The following is a 23215-nucleotide window of genomic DNA, read 5'->3' on the forward strand; positions in this document are numbered from 1 at the left end:
AATTAGTTCTTCTCCAAAATGCCATTGAGAGTGCGCTGATTTTATTGGCACATATTATGGACAACAAAAGTTCTCTCCCATAGAATCTGTCTTGTCTTGTGAACACAGCACTCTTCTCTGCCGTGATCCAGACTTTTGAATTATCATGATATTTTTTTCTCCACATGCATGGGAGCACCCCACGTTTCAAAGACCCACAGTTTCTGCATTTTAAAGCAGGAAAACTCCAGATTGCTAGCTTGGCAGTTGCATCTCAATCCTTTTCTCCTGCCTTCCTGTAAGCAAAAGCCACCTTAGCACATAACTGTGTAACTGTTCCATTCCCATGCAGTCACTGGAACTATTTCTTAGCAAAGCTGATCAATTCTGCTCAGCAGATCTCACAAGCCAATTGAGTTAAAAAGAGTTTTCTTAACTTGGTAGAATAAAAGCCTATAATAGAATAAAGAGGTTTGGTACATGTTGTTAAAACATTACATGTGAATACCTCACAAGCATAAGTGTCTCTAACAAACAATAACTTACTAGGTTGCCAAACACACAGGTTTTCCCCAGTACATCTGCTTATTAGGGTTGCCAACTTACTAAATTCATGTTTTAAGATACACAATACATTTTAATCACGACAATTTCTATTATGGAAGCTTCTTAGTTAGTAGACATGAAAATTACAAAAAAAGAGGATACAAATAATGAGCCAATTAAAATTCAAGACAGAAACATAATCCTTGTCGGAATATTGCATTCTAGTATCAAAACTTCTGGTTTTTTGTTTATGCAAAACGCAAGCTACAGACAAAAAGTATCATCTGGGATAGTTGGCAATATGGGTAGAAGCACGACTGCTCTGGCTATATTAGATGCTTCTCCAACATTGTTGCCACCATCAATGGCACGAATGGCAAAGTAGATGGAGGTGCCATTCGATTTTTTAAAGTTTTCTGCATTATACTGGAAGGATTGCTTGACCCCAGCGACTTCCGTTTTCAGACCAGCGGTGTTCACAGATGTGGCTGTTTGAAAAGCTGCATCTATTAACGCTGAGGGATTTTCACTCATTTTTATTTCGTACCTTTCAGCTGCAAAATAAAGAACAGCCAACAGGCATGCATTAAGATGTACGTCTTCAGTCGTGCATCAAGGATAACAGCGACAGAAATCCTTTTCAATGCATTTCAAACTTCCTCTCCCCAGGGAACCCTCTGCCCTCAGCAACGGTGGACCAGATGGGATGAAATCCCTCTTCCCAGAGCAATAATATGCTACTGTAATATTACAGGGAGATAAGGCTGCAAATAAAAGTGGTGGTTGGCTCCCCCCCCCTTTTTATGCGCATGCACACACACACACACCAGTCTTGCTGATTGATCGATTGATTGATTGACTAATTGATTAAAGCAGAATTTTGCATTTACCTTTTCCTTCGTCATAGTCATTCCCAGGAGCTGTCCAGGACAAAAGGAACTGATAATCACCAAGTGGTTTTATCTCAAGGTCAGTGATTCTACAGGGTGGGAAAATATCTTTTTTACTACCACCAGGAGGAACTCCTGATACTACAAAAGCGCCACCTGATGCTACTCTGCTGAAATTTCCTACGTCAACTTCAATGTCATCATCACGAACTTCCGGTTTTGGGGGATTCATATTTATTGCACCTAGAATGAAAGGAAGGAAGGAAGGAAGGAAGGAAGGAAGGAAGGAAGGAAGGAAGGAAGGAAGGAAGGAAGGAAGGAAGATTATATGGTGAGACTACAAACCTCCAAACTTCCCCATTTTTTGAAAGTCCCATTTATTTCCTTTTGTGCAAACCCAAAACAAAGACAGAATATATAGAAAATCGTAATTATTTTCTTAAAGCAGAGCTTTGGGGGCGTGCGGCCCCTGTTCTGTAGAACAGCATCCTGTTGAGATACGACATCCTGCCCACACTTTCTAAAATACATTTTTTATGCTGACAAGCTATCCCAGCTGGATGAAGAGTTCTCTACCGTAGGTATCCATTTTGCATTGCTCTTAAACTAATCTCTTAATTTTTTTGTGCTGTTTTGTAACCGTTTTCATTTTCTTTTGCGTGGACAGGCGGAGTCCCCCAAACCCCCAGGCGACCCCTGAATGGAAAAATGACTCAAGACAATGTGTTATGGGATTAAATTGGCCACAACTTTATTGAGATTCAGATGTAGGGAGACCTTGGCTCAGGCATTGGGCATTTTCCTTCCCCGTCCCCAGCCGGGGATCTGGGGGACTTCAGGGTTATCCAGAATGTATAGGGGTTGGGCTGGCTCTGGAGAACATATGTTCAAGCAGAGCGAGCCCGCCCCCGTTCGCCGCCACTGGAGGGGGGAGAGCAATGACAACCTCCCGGTGTATGGCCAATGCCTCCCCCCAAGACCCCTTTAACGGGGGAACCCTGAACTTGCCGCCGCAAAGGGGGTGAGGTCACCGCCTCACGCCCCTCCCCCTAGGAAGATAGCCAAAAAGATTCCGCCAAAGGCCTGAAACCGCCAAAGTTATGACGTATTGCTACTGGAATGGCAAAACCTGCCAATGCAGGGAAATTCCTTTCCGGCCCTTCAACAGCGACCTTGACGTAGCAGCGCCTGCATACCTGTGGAGAAAAGGTTAACCTGCAAAAGAAAACTTCAATGAGGGTGTGGAGGGTGGGAGAAGCTCTGGAGCCGACTTCTGCTTGGAGGTAAGATTCAAATCCTATTGTGTGAGCTGGACAGTCCCTCCCCCTACCTGGCCAGACTCCTGGCAACACCTCCCCAGGCGGGATTGGCCGATTGGCTGGGGTAGGTGGTGACCACAGGTATCCAGCCTGGGAAGGTAGTGTCAGTTCTGAACTACCAGGGAGCTGCTCTGGAGATCCAGGGGGCTGCTCTCAACCACGCAAAAGTCACCCCCGGTTTAATGTGGGGAGTGGTCATTCTACATTGCCTTGGGGCGTAACTGAAAGGTGAAATAATAACAACAACAACAACAACAACAATAATAATAAATCTGTTGTAGCTCTATTTTCTCTCTCTAACCCACTAAGTTGAGAAGCACATGGCAGATTTGAATATTGCAGGAAATAAGGATGTGTGTACATATACCGTATGTGTGAATGTGTCAGAGATATGTACTCATGTGTGTATCCAGATCTACATAAAGACAATGTCGGGGAGGGAAATGGCAGAAAGAAGTTCATTTCCTTCTAGAGACGCCCAATGTCATTCACACTTTGAGTATCACAGAGCTAGCATACCACCAGTATTGCTATTTCGTAACAGATCCTTACCGTTATTTATAAACCCTGGTGCATAGAAAGCTTGACTTTGCCTACGGATCCTTCTGCCAGTCTTGCCTTGCCCCTGGACCCGCACTTTTAGGTTGTGTCGACCATTTGCTTTGAGCGATGTGTAATATCTCGAGTAGATTCCATCGTCCTTTATAATGTCGGCACCTAGGTACATTGATATTAAAATTAAACATCCAAACCAAACACCTCACTGCTATTAAAAAAGAAATTAACCCTACATAACCTATGTAGGAGATGTTTGTTTCAGAGTATCTGCTCCCGTCCTAATTAAAACAGAAGAGTACCTAACTCTGAATATGTAATGATATGGAGTCATAAGTATGTTAATCCCTGTTCAACACAGGCCAACACAACTTGTAACTCGCCAACCTGAAGACAGCAAACCGGCATGCATTGTGGCCTGATGCCTGCTTGACAACAAGCTCTGTTTTCTGCATTCCCAGGCAGTTGGCAAAATTAGATTTATCAAGCTCTTAGCGGGCTGCCATTGCTAAATATAGCCATGACTGCCTTTCCCCTCATGAACTTGCCTGGACTGTAAGAACACCATCTGAGCCCCTTCTTACATGGCAGTTTCTAGTTCAGCAAAATTAGGTGAGGCAAAGGTTATCCTCCTTCTGATTTGATCCCAGAACGTCCCACTTTTCCTAAGGATGTCTCTATTTTCATTGGAGAAATGTTGGACGGTATGGAGTTATCTGACCCCTGAGCCATCTGAATGCAATCCTGTATAGGGTTGGGTTTTTAAAAAGTGTTTAATGTTTTATTATGCTTTTATATATGTTAGAAGCTGCCCAGAGTGGCTGGGGCAACCCAGTGTGGGATATAAATAGCAAAGTTATCATTATGGAATGGGACGTCCCTGTTTTCATTGGAGAAATGTTGGAGGGTATGGGAAAGCATGGCATCTCCTTGCCATCTCTGAAAGGTGAAAGACAGAAGGAGTGAAGATGTTAGCACCTAGACGGGTTTCGCAAAGACCCAGAATGGAGTCTTCCCTATTGGTCTCTTCTCAGGGGTAGAGTGTATGTTCTGCAGGCAGTTTATATCTCTGGCAACGCAAGCTAAAAAGAATCTCAGGCTTTGGGGAGGACAGAGCTGTTTGCCAGTCAGTTTTGAGTTTTATGCCAGAGCCTACGTTTTAGAAGCTGATTATTTCATATTTGATATTAGGTTGAATGTTGTATTATACTATACTATTTTATTGCATTTAATTTTATTTCAACTATGTGCGTAGTCTGAACTGGGACTTTTTGGTGGTTTGTAAATATCATAAATCGGGGCAAACAAACAATTATATATATTTTTTGTAAGGCTAGTTTTGAAAATACAGTTGCCAGGCATCTTGACAAGCCACCACGTCGGATTAGATAATGCTAGACTGAATGTGTTAATGTTCTGATTCTGTGGGAAATGTGTAGTGCCACAAACGCTTCAAAACAAACTTACCTGCGCCATTGTCCAAAAGATCTAGATTCTCAGCTGCTCCATTGTCTGCTTCAATTGTGGCTGTGACTTTTGCACCAGTCACAGGTAAGAACCCTTGGCTGACTTCTGCATAAATAACCAGCGGATTAGGAAACTGATGCGTTTTTTTTATAAGAGGCGTCACAAGAACTGGAAGCACAGATGCTGATCTTGATCGGCTCGTGACTGTTATTGTCATGGTTTGAGCTGTATTTTGATTCTGCAGGGCATACCCCCAGTCTCCTGCCTGGAAATCAAGTGATGATAAATAGAAGGATATTAAATATCCCATATCTAACTGTTTATAAATACAGTTCCTATTTCCTCTGGTTATTATGCTTTGATAAGGTGGGGTGTCTTTTTTTATAGAAAAAATACCAAGAGCAGATACTAGCAGTAGCGTCATGCTAGGCATTTGATAAGCTAGGAAATGAAAAGAAAGTCTCACGGCACCTTCCAGGCCAGAGGTTCCCAAACTTATTTGGCCTACCGCACCCTTTTTGGGGAAAACAAAAATTACTTAGCACCCTCCTGGGAGACGAAACATGCTTCCACCCCCCCTTATTTTTATTCAACACCCCCCATTTGCACCCGAGGTTTCGGGTGGTATCTCCTGCCTCTGCTCCAGAGCCAGGCAAGCGCTTTCTGGGCTTGGGGAATGAGGCACGAGACTGTGCCAGTATCCTAGAGCCCTGCTGCTTCCTTCCCTGAGCATGTGCAGAGTGTCTCCCCCCCCTTATGCCCACTTGGCTGTCCTTCCTCCAGCCATTTCTAGGCAGTGAGTACTGGCACCTTTTCTTCTAGGGGAAAAAAAACACACTGTTAATGCCATTACAAAATCTTACATCAAGGACTTCGAGAAGTAAATGGCTCTTTCCCACTTGCATAATGTATCCTGCTAGTTTCGCTGTAGGGACATAAACATTTGCTAGCACAGCTGCAGTTCCAACAAGACAGGCATTTCCTTATTTTCCAAAAGAAAAGGCACGCAAGTAACAGAAGAGTTATCTGCATAGAGAATGGATATTTTACCTCTGCGATTCCACTAATCTGGAGCCGGGCTGTTTGTAGGTTGCTTTTATCCAACACAAAGTCCTTTGTACTGTACTTTTTCCCCTTGGGATCTGTCAGAAGCATCGTTGGTGGAGTTGTGCTTGCGCTCCACGTAATGACAAAGAAAGTGTCTTTTCCCACAGTTTTATCAATGGATACTGTACCATACATCCATTTCTTGGCAGCTACATTATTCACTTTACTTTCAAGCTGTTGGGGGTGGGGAGAGGAAATAAGTACGCTGGCATATTTGAAAAGTTTTATAAGCTGAATAGATCTGCAATGGGGATAAAATTGGTACAGTATCCTACAATATCTCCATTGTTAAAGACATGGAGGAAAATAAATGATATAGCAACTCCAGCTCAACAGCCCTTCCCAGATATAAGATGCTGGATGCTTAATCCATTCCCTGCAGATTCCATAATTTATTTTCCTGCACCAAATATATTTATTGTGATTGCATGTGGCCTTTTACTGGGTGCTAGCCACCTTGAAAGTTTTAAACCAAAAGGTTTGCTACAAACGCCAAGGGTCAAAAACATGCAGTTTAGGAGATTTTTCTGATGGCATGTTTGAAGCTCAAAAACTGGGGCAACCTCTGATCAAATGTAAGTCACTGATCTCAAACAAGAGGTTAACTCTGCGAGACACAACTCTTAATTCTACAGGCAAAGAGAAGTAAATTTGCAGTCAATGCAAAGGGAGATTTGGGGGCCAACTCTAGGTAACACAATCTAGAATGGGATCATGGTGCTTGTATGATTACACATTCAACTGAACTAGGACCAGTAAAAAATTGAAATGTTGTTTCAGCCTTGCCAAAATCCACCTCTGCAGACTGACCATCTCTGTGAATTCTGCCTGGTTCTCCCCCTGCACAATAGTAGCAAAATATGGACTATACAATTAATTTTACTTTGTGCTTTAAACTTTTTTTTACAGTACCTAATACCAGTAGTAGTAGTAGTAGTAGTAGTAGTAAAGGTAAAGGTACCCCAGACTGTTAGGTCCAGTTGCGGACGACTCTGGGGTTGCGGTGCTCATCTCGCTCTATAGGCTGAGGGAGCCTGCGTTTGTCTGCAGACAGTTTCCGGGTCATGTGGCCAGCATGACTAAGCCACTTCTGGTGAACCAGAGCAGCACACAGAAACGCCGTTTACCTTCCCGCCGGAGTGGTACCTATTTATCTACTTGCATTTTGATGTGCTTTCGAACTGCTAGGTTGGCAGGAAATAGTAGTAGAACTGCTTATTTCACTCTAATCTTTGCAATGCATACCTGAATAGATTGTTGACTGATATCTCCACTTCCTGAAGAAATTCCGCTGAAAGCATCAATGAGACCGTTGGAATTCAAGCTGTCAGTGGCAGCAAATTTCAGACCTCCTAGAATGCGATTGTAGGAACAGTTAGGATACTTGGTTAGATGGAATAAAAGGCAATATGTTGTTGTACTGTGGGTTTTTTTTATACACCTGTGTGCAAAACACATCTGTGTCAGTAAATGTAAAGTAGGTGCTTAGTGCACTGAAAAGCAGTGAGGTTTCTGTGGGCGAGTATAGGAGGAACATTGCGTGGATGAGAGTAGCATGGCAGGGGGGGCTGGGCCTACTAGTAAACTCACTCTTAGCGAAACCCCGGTTGGCACCAAGTGGAATGAGGGTGTGGCATTCTGCCCACTCACTTACCTGTCATGTCTGCCAGCGTTTCTAGTCCTTTTGCAGCGCTTGGTCCCAAAGCAATGGTGTGGATTATAGACCCACTATTTTGAACTTCAGCAAAGCAGGAATTTACTTGGTTATCTTCTCCATCTGTCAAGAGCACAATTTCACAGCCTCTGGTATTTGGGTACTTCTTTAAAAATACCTGTATGGAAAAGAGCATTTAGAATCTTAGCAGCAACTAGGAATGTGGGAGCCACGGGGCACCATTTGTGCTTAAAATGAACGAGAAAATGCTACGAAGCGCCATTAAGTGTGGTGTGTTGCTGCTGTTCTGTGTGAACTCATTTCCCACCTGTAACAGAAGCAGAGTTTGGTGAGACGGGTGCCATATCTTCCATGGTTGTTGAAGAAGTCTTAGCATTTGCTACCTCACACTAGAAAGCCGTAGATGTAACGGTTAAAACCATGGACTAGGACTGTGGTTTGAAACCATGCAAATGTTGGACACGACTATGGTTTGAAACCCCACTCAGCCAGGAAGCTCACTGGGCAACCTCAGGCCAAACAGTCTCTCAGCCTGAGAGACCACCTTGACCTCCTCAGAGATAGAAGGACAATAATAATCAAACTGAGAGGCTATCATTTCATAGATGGCAGACCTGGTGGAAGCCACTTTTGCCTCCAGTCACATCAATGGATCCAGAAGTATACTCAAACTAGGAACCTGATCTTTCAGAGGATCAGGACTCCCTCCAGAACTGGTTGAACACCACTTACCCAGGCAGTGGAACCACCTGCGAATAGCATCTCTATCTTCTCTTCAGTTTCAGTTTCTTGGCTTTTATGAGAGAGCATACCTACTGAAACACCCTCTTGTACACAACTCTTAGATGCACAGCAGCCCTGTATCCTTTTTGCATCTGGCTACCCTACTAAGAAGAACAATAGGAATGAAAGAATCTAGAATTTTATTCTTTTTCACCTGAAATCCTGACCGCACTCCGGAACATATGTTGGTTCCTCCACCAGCTGAAGTAGGAAGATAACCTGCAAGAGTTTTGCGCACGCTGTCGCTGCTGATCTGCTTCAATTGAGTCTGGATTGTTGCCGCACTATTGAATGTCACTACTCCAACCCAGGATCCTGCTTCAATAATCTGCAGGATGAATATTTCTGAAGCTTGCTTCAGCCGACCAATGCGATTGCTCTGCATAGGAATAACAATAACAATAACAAACCCAGCATTCACAGAACTGCCAGTGGATTCTGGGAAGCAAATAAAGGTGACTGAAAATGCAACTGTCAAATATACTTTAAAAAACAAGGCTTAATAAACGTAGGTGGATGTAGGCGAATGCATAATGTTCTGAGTTTCCAAATAACCTCATCCATGTTGCGATTTCGGGCACAATCCATCTGGATGTTTTCCTGCACAGGCTCCTTTGAAATGGCTGGGAAGTTCACAAGAGCACCATTCATTGCAATGGGGATTGTCCCACAAATTCTGCCGTTGGAGAATAATTATCCTACAATGCTTTTGTGTCTGATATTCAAATTTCTATATGCTATTATAGAAATATACTGTAAATCTATTCTAGAATGTCCCCACCCCATTTGCTTAGCAGTTGTTTAGTTAGTTAGATGATGTAAACCCTGCCTTTCAATTAAAAGATTCCATACCCTCCAACATTCCTCCAATTAAAATAAGAACACCCCATGTCTCTTAGATCCACTTCAAGGACTATTACCATACAGACCCATGCAGTGGGGGTGGGAGGCAGCCAGGTACACTTGCCCCGGGCCTCGGAGGGCTAAGCCAGGAGGGGGACCCTGCCAGGAACTGGCTGTTTTGGGTTTGAGTTTATAACTTTAGTCTAACAAGACCCCGGGCCTCCGACAAGCTCTGCACAAGCCTGTCACCAGAACATAGAAAAGCCAGGGCAGCAGGAAAACAGTTACCCTTCCCAGGAGCTATATGACTTCTCCAGCCCTATCATGTGTCTACCATAAACTTCTGCAGTAGGGAAGCCTTGTGCAGCTGTTGACATTTCCTCCACATTTGAGAAACCTGAAGGACCTGATTGATCTGGCCAGATCAAGATTTCCCCTACCTCCTTCCATTTGCTTTCACCCCTCCGTTTTTCACCTCCCCTGCTCCAACTCTTCCTCTAGGTTTCCTGCCCCAATTGGGAATTTAGGATGAGCAGACCTTGCAATATATTTCAGCCAGGTTGCCCACCCCACGCTAGAACTCTTCTCCTATATGAATTAATTGCTGTAGTTTCATATATATCCAAATTAACCAAATCTAATCAGGTAAAACGAAAAAAGAGGCTCCCTATCTATAAAACAGCGTAGCCAGTTCCATCATTTTTTAAATATTTCTTCTGAGCGCAGAAAACATGGACTCACCGAACCCATACTTCCAGAAACATCAAGTACTAGGCACAAAACTCTTTCCTGTTTTTGCAGCAGAAAGATAGTGGGGCTAGGCGGAGGAGCTGTTTGTGGAGTTGATTTGGCAAAGTCAGGAGAAGTCGTAATTACATCCCAGGTGCTCCTGTAGTTGCACATTTTATTCTGCATATTTGTTGCTTTAGTATTGTGGTTGCTTTTGTCACAGAACTGAGTAACCTAAATGAAATGTAAGATGAATAAATCAAGTTCACAACCTCGTTCCCTCGTTTCTTTGCTTGCTCACGTACCTAGCTTTTCACTCTGAGCAGTTTCCTGCCGAAGAAGGGGGCATACACGCCAACATTTCCCTGGTGGAAACAGGGACGTCAAATTAGAAACCAAGATTCTGTAATCCTGAACTGTCCCTGGAAAATAGGGACAGTTGGAGTGTCTGAGGGCAAACTTTGAAGGCTATCTCAAGGCTGCTCACGAACCAGAAACATTTTGAAGAACCCCACACAAATATCCTAATACTAGTTGTTCTTTATTATTATTATTAAATTTTGTTAACATATAAAAAGCATACATTTACATTTACACAATACATATACACAACACACTACCTTATTATCATAGCACAAAACATACCTACATTACTGTATATAATACCTAACTATACTGCAGTATACATATCAACATCTACCCCACACGGACACCCACCAAGTGACTTGACTTCCAGCCGTTCTTCTTACGCTAGTTTATTTTTCCAACTAGCTTAAAGGCATTTCATTATTTCTTTAATCTCTTCTTCTATCTTGACTTTACTCTCCTTTCACTCTAATCATTTTCTGGATTCACTCAAAATCTGTGAAAAATTCAACTTTTTCCACATAGATTTTGATGTATTCCTTAAAGATAGCCCACTCCTTATTCACTTTTTGTACCATATCTCCTCTTATCCTCCCTGTTAATTCAGCAATATGGAAGTATTCTATCATTTTAGATTGCCAGTCTGTTTTAGTTGGGACACTGCTGCTTTCCCAATTTTTGGCAATTAATAACCTTGCCGCCGTAGTCACATACATAAATATATTAGTCTGACTGTTCTTTTTATTTCCTCTGATATGATACCTAGGAGAAAGGATTCTGGGGTTTTTTTCAAATGAAAATCTAAACATCTTTTTCAATTCGTTTTAAATATTTCCCCAGAATCCCACTATCTCTTTCCACTCCCACAACATGTGTAGAAAGGTTATTGCCCCGTTGTTGCATCTCCAACAGATATCACTACAGTTTTTATACATTTTTGCTAGTCTAACCGGAGTCAGGTACCATCTATATTCCATTTTCATTACATTCTCTTAAATTATAGCATGTCGTAAATTTAATATCTTTTCCACAGCCCTTCCCATTGGGTCATCATAATATTTCCCCCTAAATCCTGGGCCCACTTTACCCTCACTGCCTTCACTTGCTCCTCCTTTACCTCCCATTGTAGGAGCAAATCATATAATTTGGAAATATGTTTACTTTTAGATTGAATTAAATACTCATCCACTCTTGAAATTTATTTCTCAAATCCTTTTTGTTTATCTTTTGCCAATCTCTGATTAATTTGAAAATATTGCCGCCAATCGTTCAAATATTTTTTAACTTCCTTATATTCTTTCAATTTAAGTTTGTTATTTTCCTCTTCCAGTAATATCTTATATGTTGCCCAATTATTATTCATATTCTTTCTCTTTTCGGTCATGATTTCTAAGGGTGAGGCCCACCAAGGTGTTTTGGGTTCTAGGATCTCTTTATATTTCATCCATATTTTATGCAATGATTTCCTTATAATATGGTCCATAAAACCCTTGTGGACTCTCACCTTTTCATTTATTAGGTATGCATGCCTAATCAGTATCCTTTAACTTAATCCACTTCCTTAACCAGGTCAGACCTGCTGCAGCATGATATAATTCCAGGTCAGGTAGGTCAAATCCGCCTCTCTTTCTTCGATCAATAAGTAATTTATATTTTATTCTAGGTTCCCCCCCCCCATTCCATACAAACCTGGTTAGATCTCTTTCCCACTTCTTAAAACAACCCATGCCTCCTAGAATCGGCACGGCTTGAAATAGAAATATCATTCTAGGTAATATATTCATCTTTACTGTTGAGATACACCCCCAAAACGATAAACGTAGCCTATTCCAAGTTTCTAAATTTCCCTTTATCTCCTTCCATACTTCAACATAGTTTTCTTGAAATAGGTCTATATTTTTTGTTGTCATCCATATGCCAAGATATTCCATCTTTTTTTAAAATATCCAACCCTGAGATTTTTTGTAGCTCACTTTTTTTCTTGATTCCCCATATTTTTAACTAATAGATTCGTTTTTTATAATTTATCTTAAAGCCAGCTAGCTGTCCAAATTCGTTTATACATTCTATTGCTCTTGGGATACATTCTATCGGATTTTCAGTAGTGGTATGATCAAGTCGTCCGCGAAGATTCTTACTTTATACTCCCCCCCAACTTTATCACAATCCCTTTTATATTCTCATATTTTCTAATTTTATTCATTAATATTTCTAGCACCAATATAAAGAGTAAAGGAGATAAAGGGCATCCTTGCCTAGTTCCTTTTGAGATCTCAAATTTTGAAAAAGGGATTGGTGCAATTTATTGCAAGCAAAAAGCTAGAATTATTGTCAATGGTAGACTAATTGAGATCCCAAATGTTAGTTGTTCTGTTCACAGAGCACCACCCATCTCACTTTCCTTCAGTCTGACTATGTGCCTCTGCTACCTCATTCGATGTAGGGTTGCGCTTTTTTTGGCAAAGTTTCTGATGGCCAGTTGCCGACTATGTCCGAATGTATGGCGACCCTACTGTTGGGCCTAGTGCCTACTCAGTCAATCTGGGTCCCTTAGCTTGTGCTGTATGTGGCTTCTATAAATTGAGAGGAGGTTTTCAAGAGGGAAGGACGGGAAAACTGCAGGCCCTTAAGAAAGAGTTTCTTCTTGAATTGCTAGGTTAATATAATTAAATTTTGGTTGGAATACTTACTCCCCAGCCCTAACACAATCTTATTAGTGAAACACACACACACACACACACTTACCTGCAAGAATTGAAGCTAAAAATCTCCAAATATTATGTTTAACTTAGCAAAAATCCTGCATTTTTGAAGCATTGGAGAAAAATAAATCCCAACTAAGACGTATCATACTTACCGATGGGATACTTTGCACATACATGATAGATGTTGGAGTATTTTGATTTCTTTCTGGAATAAATTGGCATCCAGATTCATACAGCTGAGTTTTTGGTTCAACTTTGCATGGTCTGGTAGTTCCATCAGCGAGTGGGACTACGTAGCTACCCTTGAAAGTAGCTGGGCACCTAATCAATATAACAGATACAGACGTGGTTGGTTTAAAAGTCAAGAAATAATTACATGCTGGTATGATTGCATGCTACCTTGTTTTCTGTAATGCCACGACTGCTAAGACAAACTCCAACACCCACCAGGCCACCCTGAATATCAGATTGTAGAAGTCTTCATAATGGGCAGAGATGAAAGTGTTTGAATAAATTATATAGATGATTTCTAGACAGGTACTTTATTCAGCAAACGTGGTTCAGATCTGATTTTTATGTGTGCTCAGTTGGTACATTAGCTCATGTCAGAATGCTCCCAGCAGCTCCCAACTGGTTGCCCAGGAAAGTATAAAAACAAGGAAAAGTTTCTTACAGTCCCTTTTTATTTCAAACATTACGGTACAGAGAGAGGCCATGGAACCCAGCCTCTTGAATAATGGTGTTGTCCCGAATGAATCTCCACACACCCCGTCTCTCCCACTTCCTCATTCGTCACTTCTATGTGTGCTGCTATGTGCCCTCTTTCTTTGAGCTCTTTGCTCTCCTACTTTTAAGGCTCTCCGGGTTCTGGGCCATGGAGGGTCTGGAAGGCTTTCTAGTAACTAACTCCTCCAAGCCATGCCAAAATTCAGGCCCGTCTTCAGCACACACAACAATTGGCGTCTTTTGTTTGGCATTGTGGGCCAGTGGAAACAAAATTGCCAGGTTAGACTCAGGTAAGGAGCAAACAGAAGTAGGTTCAACCCGCTGAAACGTCACCATGTAGGGTTGCCAGACTCAATAGAGGACAGGACTTCTGTGCCTTTAATTGCCCTGCTCTCTTTTGAGTCTGGAAACCTTAAAGAGAAACCAGCAGACCCTTTGCTTGGAAATTAAACAAAGGGTCTGCTGGTTTCTCTTTAAGGTTTCCAGACTCAAAAGAGAGCAGGGCAATTAAAGGCACAGAAGTCCTGTCCTCTATTGAGTCTGGCAACCCTATCACCATGCCAAAAGAAATGCACTACTGGACTAAATTGCATGCAGGACTGTGGCTGAAAATGGTCTCCAGAGAGACTGAGTAAGCTGACTGAAAATAAGGGCTTGGGCAGGGAAAAAGTGGGCACTTGCCCGAGGGCAGGGCATTGCTCCCACTTTGCCCTAATGAGAATTCTCTTCCATATATATCATGAAAGCTCATCCTCAAGACAATAATCCACACCACAACCAAACTAACGAGCCCAAGGCAAACATCACTTATAAAAGAAGAGATGCATCTGTTGGAGATTTGGGGTGGTACCTTGTTGCTTCAGGCATGCTATTTCCCCCAGGAGTGTAGAAAGGTGCATCGTTGTTATATTCATCAAAGACACCCCATCGGAGATGAGCCCATTCATGGACAAGGACTCTGCCTGTGGAAGATCAAGAGTAAAACCTATATATCTTTTTTAAGTACAGTGTACAGGTAGATAGAAATGATTGCCATGAAGTAGTGAGCAAGTATCGCTGGGTACCTCAGGCAGGTGGTAAGAATTAGTCCCCAAAGCATGTGATGGGGCTGGATGGTTGACAGCATTCCCCAGCCCATATAATTCTTTGAGTTAACTTGCCGGCAGGGCAGGGGGAGAGAACATGCCATGTTTTAGACTTGCTGTTTGATGTTCTGTAGCTGGTGCCAGAGAAGAAGTCAATCAAGCCTGGCAACCCAGCTGCATGTGATTGATTACTAGCTTGGAGGGAGGACTGGGGAAAGCAACCCCCTCCTTGACAATTATAACACGCCCACCCCACCAAGAAGCCTAAAATAAAATATGAAATGTTGTGCAGTCATACCAACGGTTAAGTATCTATTATTATTGGATTAGCCAACTTTTCAATCTTAGCCCTCCTGTATTTATTTTATTTTTATTATTTTGTAAGTAGTGCGGCTTAGGAAATGGTGGAAGAGGCAGATTAAATTTGTAATTTCGCTTTCCTTTATTATTTTGTAAGTAGTGCGGCTTAGGAAATGGTGGAAGAGGCAGATTAAATTTGTAATTTCGCTTTCCTTGTTATGACCCGGGGACTGTGTATGATGCAACGGAGGAGGACAAGACTCCAGCTTTCCACAGCCTCTTCTGGATCCTGCCAGTCAGAGGCACATCCTGCTCACCCTCCTCTGTTGATTCAGAAGATGAATCTCCCGCAGTACTCCTGACTCCCCAACCACAAGGATTGCCCAATAAGGTGAGTGCCCTTTAAAGGCAGCCATCTTCTTTTGGAAGCTGAGGCTCGCTATTCATCCAGTCAAGAAGTCTCAGTCTGGCCCAGTCTAAGTGCTTCCTGAGGCATCATTATGCATCATTTCCTCAGTGAGGGCTGTGGATCCCTTGTATTTCTGACTTGGAGTATTGACTTAGCCTCTTGATGAGACACTACTGGGCTTCCCCTGTGAGCCTTGAGCTCTCACAGAACAGGATATTCCTTGGCTTTGTTCATTTTAAGTCAGTTCTTAATGGCTTCAGATATTAACCCACGAAAGAGTCTGAAAGTACTTCATACAGACTGCATACATCTCCTAAATATAAAGCACATGAGTTCTCCTTTAAATAATCCTGAAAGCAATAGGAAGTCATGTACTTTATGGTGTGCAAGCAGCCGCAGGAACGTTGCTGAAAGGAAACGGAGACATGTTTTTGTGGGTTGAAAAATGTGCTGATGAACTGGGCACGGAGATATTGCTGGTTCTTTATGACGTTTTGGTTGCCTTTAGAGTGATAAAGTTTAAATTGGTATGGGTTCTTCAGGACTTTTCTTACTCTGTTATTTTCGGAAAACTCAAATAGCATTTTAATAATAAAACAGGCAGCCTAATCGGAACAAACAGATGGTAAGTAGTACCTCGTGGTCCATAAGCATCAAGCAACTTGTCATTTGTCAGGAAGTTAGGAGTTAAATGAATGTATCGCCCAGGTTCTCCACACCCGCCATACTGCAGGGTGTAGGGATCATCTCCATGTTTCAAGTAAGGAGCTGCCACTATGATTTCTGCCTGAAATAAAATAGAATTTGGTTGAAAGATCACCCAGAAAAGCAGCAGCAAAGTACCTTTGATATTAATGTTATATCCTGATTTTTGCCTTAGCAAAAATCCTCATTATTATTATTATTAATAGAAGGGACACTTGGAGGGTCTGCGAATGTACACAGCCCAAATCTATGCCTATTTACTCAGAAGTAAGTTGAGCTGTATACAGAGTGAGTCACAGCCTTGTACTTTTTCTTTCCATTTGCCCCAATCTTTTAAAAAACATACCCTAAGTACGCCTACATTTCATAGCTGCCAAGTTTTCCTTTTTCTCGCGAGGAAGCCTATTCAGCATAAAAGAAAATCCCTTAAAAAAAGGGATAACTTGGCAGCTATGCTACATTTCAATGCTTTCTCTCCAGACTTACCTTATCGTATGACTCTCTAGTTACTCTTTGATAGTCAGCTTTTGTTTTCCACGTCGAAGGAATGATCACTTTTACAGTCTTGAAGTAAAATCTTTTCTGTGTTGCACCGAAGAGGTAAGCAGATGCTTCTTGAACCATGCCCTAGCAAGGAAAGGAAAGATGAGACCTTCTTGTGTTCGGCGACTAGTATCTGCCTTTGGGTTTGTAGAATGTGCTCTTAAGGGTGGTGTAACAATTTTCAAGGATTGCCTTCCCTCTGCCAGGCTTAGGCTGGCTCAACCAGCAGTAGCCCCAGTCTTGAACAGAGCTTGAATCGGATGTACTTTACATCAGCTTAACTTACGCTGGCTTCCTCTACACCAGCTTATTGTATACTGCAACATTTTATTGCAGTTCCCACCTATATTCTCACCTATGCTTGCAAGATGCATGCAGCCTTTTTCTAGCATATCACATTTTTAAAAGTCACTAGTGGGTAAGAAAGCAATTCAACACATTCAGAAACGTTTAGCAGCCGCACCTTTATGTTGTCGACGATTTTGTTGTCTTCGGGTACCTGAGGGTTGATGGCAATGACAAGGTCTTCAAACCCACCATTGTTGAGTTTCACCGTGGCATCTGCCACCCCATGTAGCACTTGTAATGTCAATGGAAGAAGCCACCAACTGAGCGCCATCTTTCCTCGTGCTTCTTACTCCAGCCTCATGGAGAAAAATTACAGCACAGAAGGGTTATTTATGGAAGGAGAGAGGAGGAAGCTAAAACTTTGCTGTATGTTTTGTAACCAGACTGGAAATTCTGATTGGCCTGGATAACAAAGACAGAAAAGCTGATCAATGACCCAGTTGATGGGACTCTGCTGTTGAGGCAGCTATGGGTGGATGGAGGGTTGGGGGTGAGGTGTAAAAAGGGGTTGAAAGGGGGCAGAGAGGTTGAGCAGGAGGCGTCTGGTAGGCAGTGATCTCTGGTTAAGAACTTAATTCGTTCTGGAGGTCCGTTCTTAACCTGAGGTACCACTTTAGTGAATGGGGCCTCCTGCTGCCGCCACGCTGCCGGAGCACAATTTCTGTTCTCATCCTGAAGCAAAGTTCTTAACCCGAGGTATTATTTCTGGGTTAGCAGAGTCTGTAACCTGAAGCGTTTGTAACCTGAAGCATTTGTAGCGTGAGGTACCACTGTATATTATTTTAACCCACCTGGGACATTATGGTGAAGGGAGGAAAGTCAATAAATAACAACAACAACAATGCAGTAATAATATCACAAGAAAACCACACCGGTAGTAAAATACAATAAACGGATAAAACGAAAACTTAAAATCAGAGCATTACCTACACAGCACAGCAACACCTTGGTGGAACTGAAAAGCCTTTACAGTGGGAAACACCAATAAAATAACCCCACAAGGCAGTATCTTCTAGGACTCAGGTGTTACCACAGTATTGACCATTATCTAGGGTTGCCACGTGTCCTCTTTTCCCAGGACACACCCTCCTTTTCAGGGGTAAAATTTCTGTCCGGGTGGCTATACTTTTTGGATGAGACATAGACATGGTTGAAGACTTGCTTTCCCCTTCTTTTCTGCTGCCCCACTCAGCAATATATCACAGCTTCTATAACCTACATATAGTAGGGGTATTTAAAAGGAGAGTCGTCGTAGCGTCCTCTTTTTTGCTCTTTAAAATATGACAACCCTACCATTATCCCAGCCATGCTTCCACCATAGTCAGGACACAGAGTAAACCCTCTCACCAGATATTAGGCACAAGGCCGGTTGATATGGGAGGAGGTGGGTCCTTCAGGTATCCGGGACCCAAGACATTTGTTGCTTTAAAAATATAATCAGCAACGCTACTGATTAAGGTAATGTGTGGGACTTTGAAATTCACACTTCAGTGTAATGCTAAGGGCTGAGCTAGAAGTGGTGGTCAGCAGAACACACTGAAGGGAATGACAGAGGGTGGTCATCAAAACACATTAAACCCAGAAGCTTCCTATAGATTCTTCCCCTACCCCTTCACCCCACTTTCAGTATCACAGCTTGGCTGAGGAGAAAAGCATCCTTTTGGAGAGCTAAGCCACAGGGTTGGGGAGAGTTTAGTACTTTTTTGATCTCCTCAGGTCTCTGTTTTTAAATAAAGGGCATACATGAAGACATGCATTTCACACAGCACATAATTTGGCCCTGAGGTTTAGGAATATTTCCAGTGAGAGCCTGCTGTGTCGAAAGAGCTAAAATCGCATGTAGGAAATCGAAGTTTCAACCCAATACACACTTACCTGGGTGTAAATCCAGCAGGACTAATTTTTGAGATCGATTAGATTTGCATGAGGCTCGTCCTGCAGATTACCTTCTGCTTTTTAGGACGCTGGCTTGTTCTGAAAGGTTCAGGAGCCAGGAGATGAACACCGAGAAGTGCACATTTGATTTTCCTTTATATAATATCAAGACCAATGGGTCCACCCAATTTCCCCCTAAAAAGGTTTCAAAACCAAAAGGTACACCCAATTTCCCTCTAAATGGTTTCAAAACCGAAGGGTCCACCCTGTTGCAAAATCTCTGAGGACTTTTTGAAGAAGTATAAAATTGGCCAAAACTGTTCTGTGGGCAGATGAACTCTCTTTGTCTCTCACCGAGTCCTTTTGAAAGCTATGTTTAGAATATGCTTCTAGTGCTCTTTGAGATTTCACCCTAAACAAATTAACATGCTTTACTGCTAGTCATTCTGGAGGCAGCATGAGGTCAAGCTACACAGCTTCCTAACTTTAGGTCAGGGTTTCCCAAACTTGGCTCCCTAACGGGGTGGGTGGGGGTGGTTGACTACAATTCCCACCATCCCTGACCACTGGTCCTGCTAGCTAGGGATGATGGGCTGCTGGACGTCTACTCCACCAGTACGTAACCAGCCTTGAACTCAGTAGAGTTGTGGGCTCCACAGTGCCGGAGAGGGTGCTCAGGAGTGATAAGTGTAACAAGCCTTCTCATCTCGCCATTCCACAATGAGATGAGAGCCTTGACCGAATCACTGGCTCTTTCCACTAGGGCAGGCATAGGCAAACTTCCCATCGTCCCTGAACACTGGTCCTGTTAGCTAGGGGTGATGGGAATTGTAGTCCCAAACATCTGGAGGGCTGGAGTTTGCCTATGCCTGCTAGGAGCCCCCCCCCCCCCCAGAGTGTTCAACTGGATCTGTCAGGATCCTCAAGTCTCTGAGAGTACATGACCTTCATCGGTCAGTGGAATTGGGTAATTTGAAAAAGGAGAAATCTCCAAATATATTAAAAAGAGGAAGCTTCTTTCTGGGTAACAACTGGAAAAGGTAGATAAGAAGCAATCCATATCCTCTGTGGATGGGTGGATGGGTTTGTGCAGTTCCATGTAGTATTCAGCAAACTCCTGATTTATCCCTTTAGAATGAAAGGTTTTTACCCTGCTGCCTTCGGAGTGAATAGCATCTGGCGTTTAGCTTTCCTTCATTTGAGAACATTCGTTAGTAACTTGTTATCATACTCATCCTTTTGCTTTATATAAACCATTTGCTTGATTCCTTTTTTCTCAGTCTCTAAGCATTCTAACTATTATGTTTCACTGCCATTTACCTGTATGTTTTTAAAGAGCTTTTAGTTCTGCTTTTAGTCTAGCAATCTCCTCTTGCAGAGCCACCAGGGCTGCTAGTTGTTGTGTCCCCCCCCCCCATTGTCGCTGACTCTCTGATAATAATCTTCCACACCCCTGCCTACCTAGCACCCCACATTATTGGGCGGAGGTGGCAAAGGGACCTCAGCCCCTAGAGGTTGGTTCCTAGGCATGCAAGTGGGTGTCCACAAACACACAAAGCCTTCATTTGCCCCCCACCCCAAAGGTAGCAGTCCTATGTGTAAAATCCCATTACACTCAGTCAAACTTTCTTCTGACCTATCCTACCCCCAGATGTTTTCACACACACAAAGTCGCAAAACAATACAATTTATCCTTCCCACTGTTGGTGTCTTATGCTCTTTCGTCTCCAGGAATGAATGACTGACTCGGTTGTAGCAGCAAGTAATGTGAATACATTACATCAGAGGAAACATTCTGGTTATACTAGGCAAAGTTGCACAAAAAATGGGTGTAGGGAGAGAAATTTGCACTCAAATGCTAACAAATGATCCTGGGGACTTTTCGTTTTTAACAAAATGCAGCCATGGAAATGCGGAGACTCAAACCTGAGTTTGGACAAATGAGAAAGTGAGAAAAATCAAAACGGAGACATTCACCCAGTCCTCTTGATTGGCTTTCTGGGCAACATGGATGAGGGCCTTCCTGACTCAAGTTTTACTTTAGGATAGCACACACGATTTCTTGCCGAAAGGTGCCAAACACCAAAAGACAAGAAGTTAAGTTCGCTGCCGCCCATCCATTGACAGCATCCCTCTGTCCCTCCCAGTGCCTGAAACACAAACATACCTGTAAAACTAGGTGGCTTTTTTAATGCTGATTCCAACAGGTAGGGAATATTTTGAGTAGCTCTGAGGGGATATATAGCTAGGTACCATCCATATGGAAAGGAGCAGAAAATTATGAGGAGTTTAATGTTTTATTGTGCTCTTAATATTCTGTTGGGAGCTGCCCAGAGTGGCTGGCGAAACCCAACCAGATGGGCGTGGTATAAATAAATAATAATTATAATTATTATTATTATTGATCATGTTTGTGGAATGCTATCCCTGGAGAGGGGCATCTGCTTCCCTAAGTATTGACTTTCAGGAGAAATTTAAAGGCATTCATGTTTACCCAGATATTGAATTTAGTAACTTTGAGGTTGTGTGGTTTCTTTTAAATGTCTTAAGATGGTTTAATTTTTCAGATTTAGATTTATTTATTTTATAAAAAATATTTTTAGGTTCACTCCTTTGGGAGGAAGGACACCATTTTAGTAAATAAATAAATGCATCTAATTCTTTTAATGCTGAATCATTATTCACCCAAAGGCACCGTTAAGCAACCATTCCGTAGAACTGGTTATGTAGAAAGCATGGCAGCAAAAGCCACACTGACAGTTGACTTAGGCAGTTGAAACAAAGGTCTCGACCAATAAAGAACATTAAGCGAGGGGGGTTCCCTTTTCTTTGCACAAGATATCTGCGGGTGAAATTCAACATTGCGCTCTTCCCATTGTTTCGTCCGCACAAGCGTTCCAGTTTGCAAGACAGAATGATACCTCTCTGCTCCCTGCATGTGCTGCTCTGGTCAGAGTCAATTTCAGGGGGGACACGCGGGGTGGAATAATAGAATCATAGAATCTTAGATCTTAATACAGAATTTATATTTCTTTACCACCTGCCAAATCAAACTCAATGCGAAAGGTCACCTCTCTTCCAACATCCGTAATACGAAAGGCGTTTTAAAAGGGGTGTATTCTTGCCCCTTTTCTTTTTAGTTTATTTTTATCAGGTCTTCCAGAGCACATTCAAAAAATAGGATCGCACGCCTCCCCAAAACAAACATTGTTTTAATGTTTAATGTTCTATTATGCTTTATATATGTTGGAAGCAGCCCAGAGTGACTGGGGCAACCCAGTCAAATGGCAGCTTATAAATAAAATGATGGCGATGATGATGGTGATTAAATAGGACATTCCTAGTTTCATCAGAGAAATGTTGAAGGGTATGCAGATATGGTTAAAGCATATTGGTTACAGGCTACAGTGTGGAAAGAATGAAGATGGTTTAGTTAGATGGGATTTGTTAAAAGGCAAGACCTCTGCCCAGCGAAAGACATGGATCATGACCAGCCCATAGCATTATGGGGTCGGAGCGCTGAGCTGAGCTGAACTTAGTTCCAGAGAAAAGGCTGGGGAACAAAGCCAAGGGCACTGAAAGTCATTGGCAAGCTCTTTCTCTCTGACACACAGACAAAATCTTTGTAAGTGAAATAAGTATTTTAGGAGAAAACCAAGCTGAGTCTAGTTCAGGAGAAAAGCCTAGGAAACAAAGCCAAAAGTGCTAAAGGTCACGATCTCTCTCTCTCTCTCTCTCTCTCTCTCTCTCTCTCTCTCTCTCTCACACACACACACACACACACACACACTGTACACAGCATTTCAGAAACAAACAAACATATCAGCCTAATGCAAACCCATGAGCGCAAATCTGCATAAATGGTATGCTATCAGCCAATTTTGAATTAACTAAAATTGCAAGGGCAAGGCAGCCTGTCATCGGTCATCACCATGATGGTTTGTTTTTAGGATTAGAACCATTAGCTGTTAAAATAAGAGAATGTGAAGAAGCAAAATACTGTAGAATTAGTTTAAATAATCATGAGATAAAGCTACACCCCAATGATTTAGTACTTTGCATTAACAAATCTAAGTCAGTCGCTATGGGGGTGGGAGAGAGAGAGAGAGAGGCTGATAAAATGACAAGGATATTTTAACCAGATATAGAGTCAATCAAGGCAGAAATTCTAAGCATTAATACGAGGCAGATGCTGGAAATAGAGATGACAGATATTTATACACAATTGGAAACAAAAACTAATAGCACAGCATTATATAT

General features: G+C 42.3%; 1 protein-coding gene across 1 annotated transcript; it reads right to left on the reverse strand.

Annotated features, from left to right (window-relative positions):
• Window positions 1–404: 404 nt before the first annotated feature.
• On the reverse strand, window positions 405–23209 carry LOC118089223 (calcium-activated chloride channel regulator 1-like). The gene is made up of 14 exons (XM_035123705.2): window positions 17196–23209; window positions 16676–16816; window positions 16121–16271; window positions 14541–14652; window positions 13117–13285; window positions 9906–10127; window positions 8476–8700; window positions 7518–7695; window positions 7109–7215; window positions 5807–6037; window positions 4757–5021; window positions 3287–3451; window positions 1416–1658; window positions 405–1079 (listed from the first exon to the last, which is right to left on the reverse strand). Exons 1-14 carry the CDS (start codon window positions 17349–17351, stop codon window positions 790–792), a joined length of 2655 nt encoding a protein of 884 aa, XP_034979596.2. The 5' UTR covers window positions 17352–23209; the 3' UTR covers window positions 405–789.
• Window positions 23210–23215: the final 6 nt, after the last annotated feature.

The sequence above is a fragment of the Zootoca vivipara genome, chromosome 7 (genome assembly GCF_963506605.1).
Source record: "Zootoca vivipara chromosome 7, rZooViv1.1, whole genome shotgun sequence".
In the NCBI taxonomy this organism is placed as follows: domain Eukaryota; kingdom Metazoa; phylum Chordata; class Lepidosauria; order Squamata; family Lacertidae; genus Zootoca; species Zootoca vivipara.

Coding starts and splice junctions, on each gene's coding strand:
- LOC118089223 (XM_035123705.2), bottom strand. CDS start 17,351: ATGGCGCTCAGTTGGTGGCTTCTTCCATTGACATTACAAGTGCTACAT. Junction 13,286..14,540: donor AGCATGCCTGAAGCAACAAG/GTACCACCCCAA, acceptor TATATTGATTAG/GTGCCCAGCTACTTTCAAGG. Junction 10,128..13,116: donor ATGTGCAAAGTATCCCATCG/GTAAGTATGATA, acceptor CATTTCATTTAG/GTTACTCAGTTCTGTGACAA.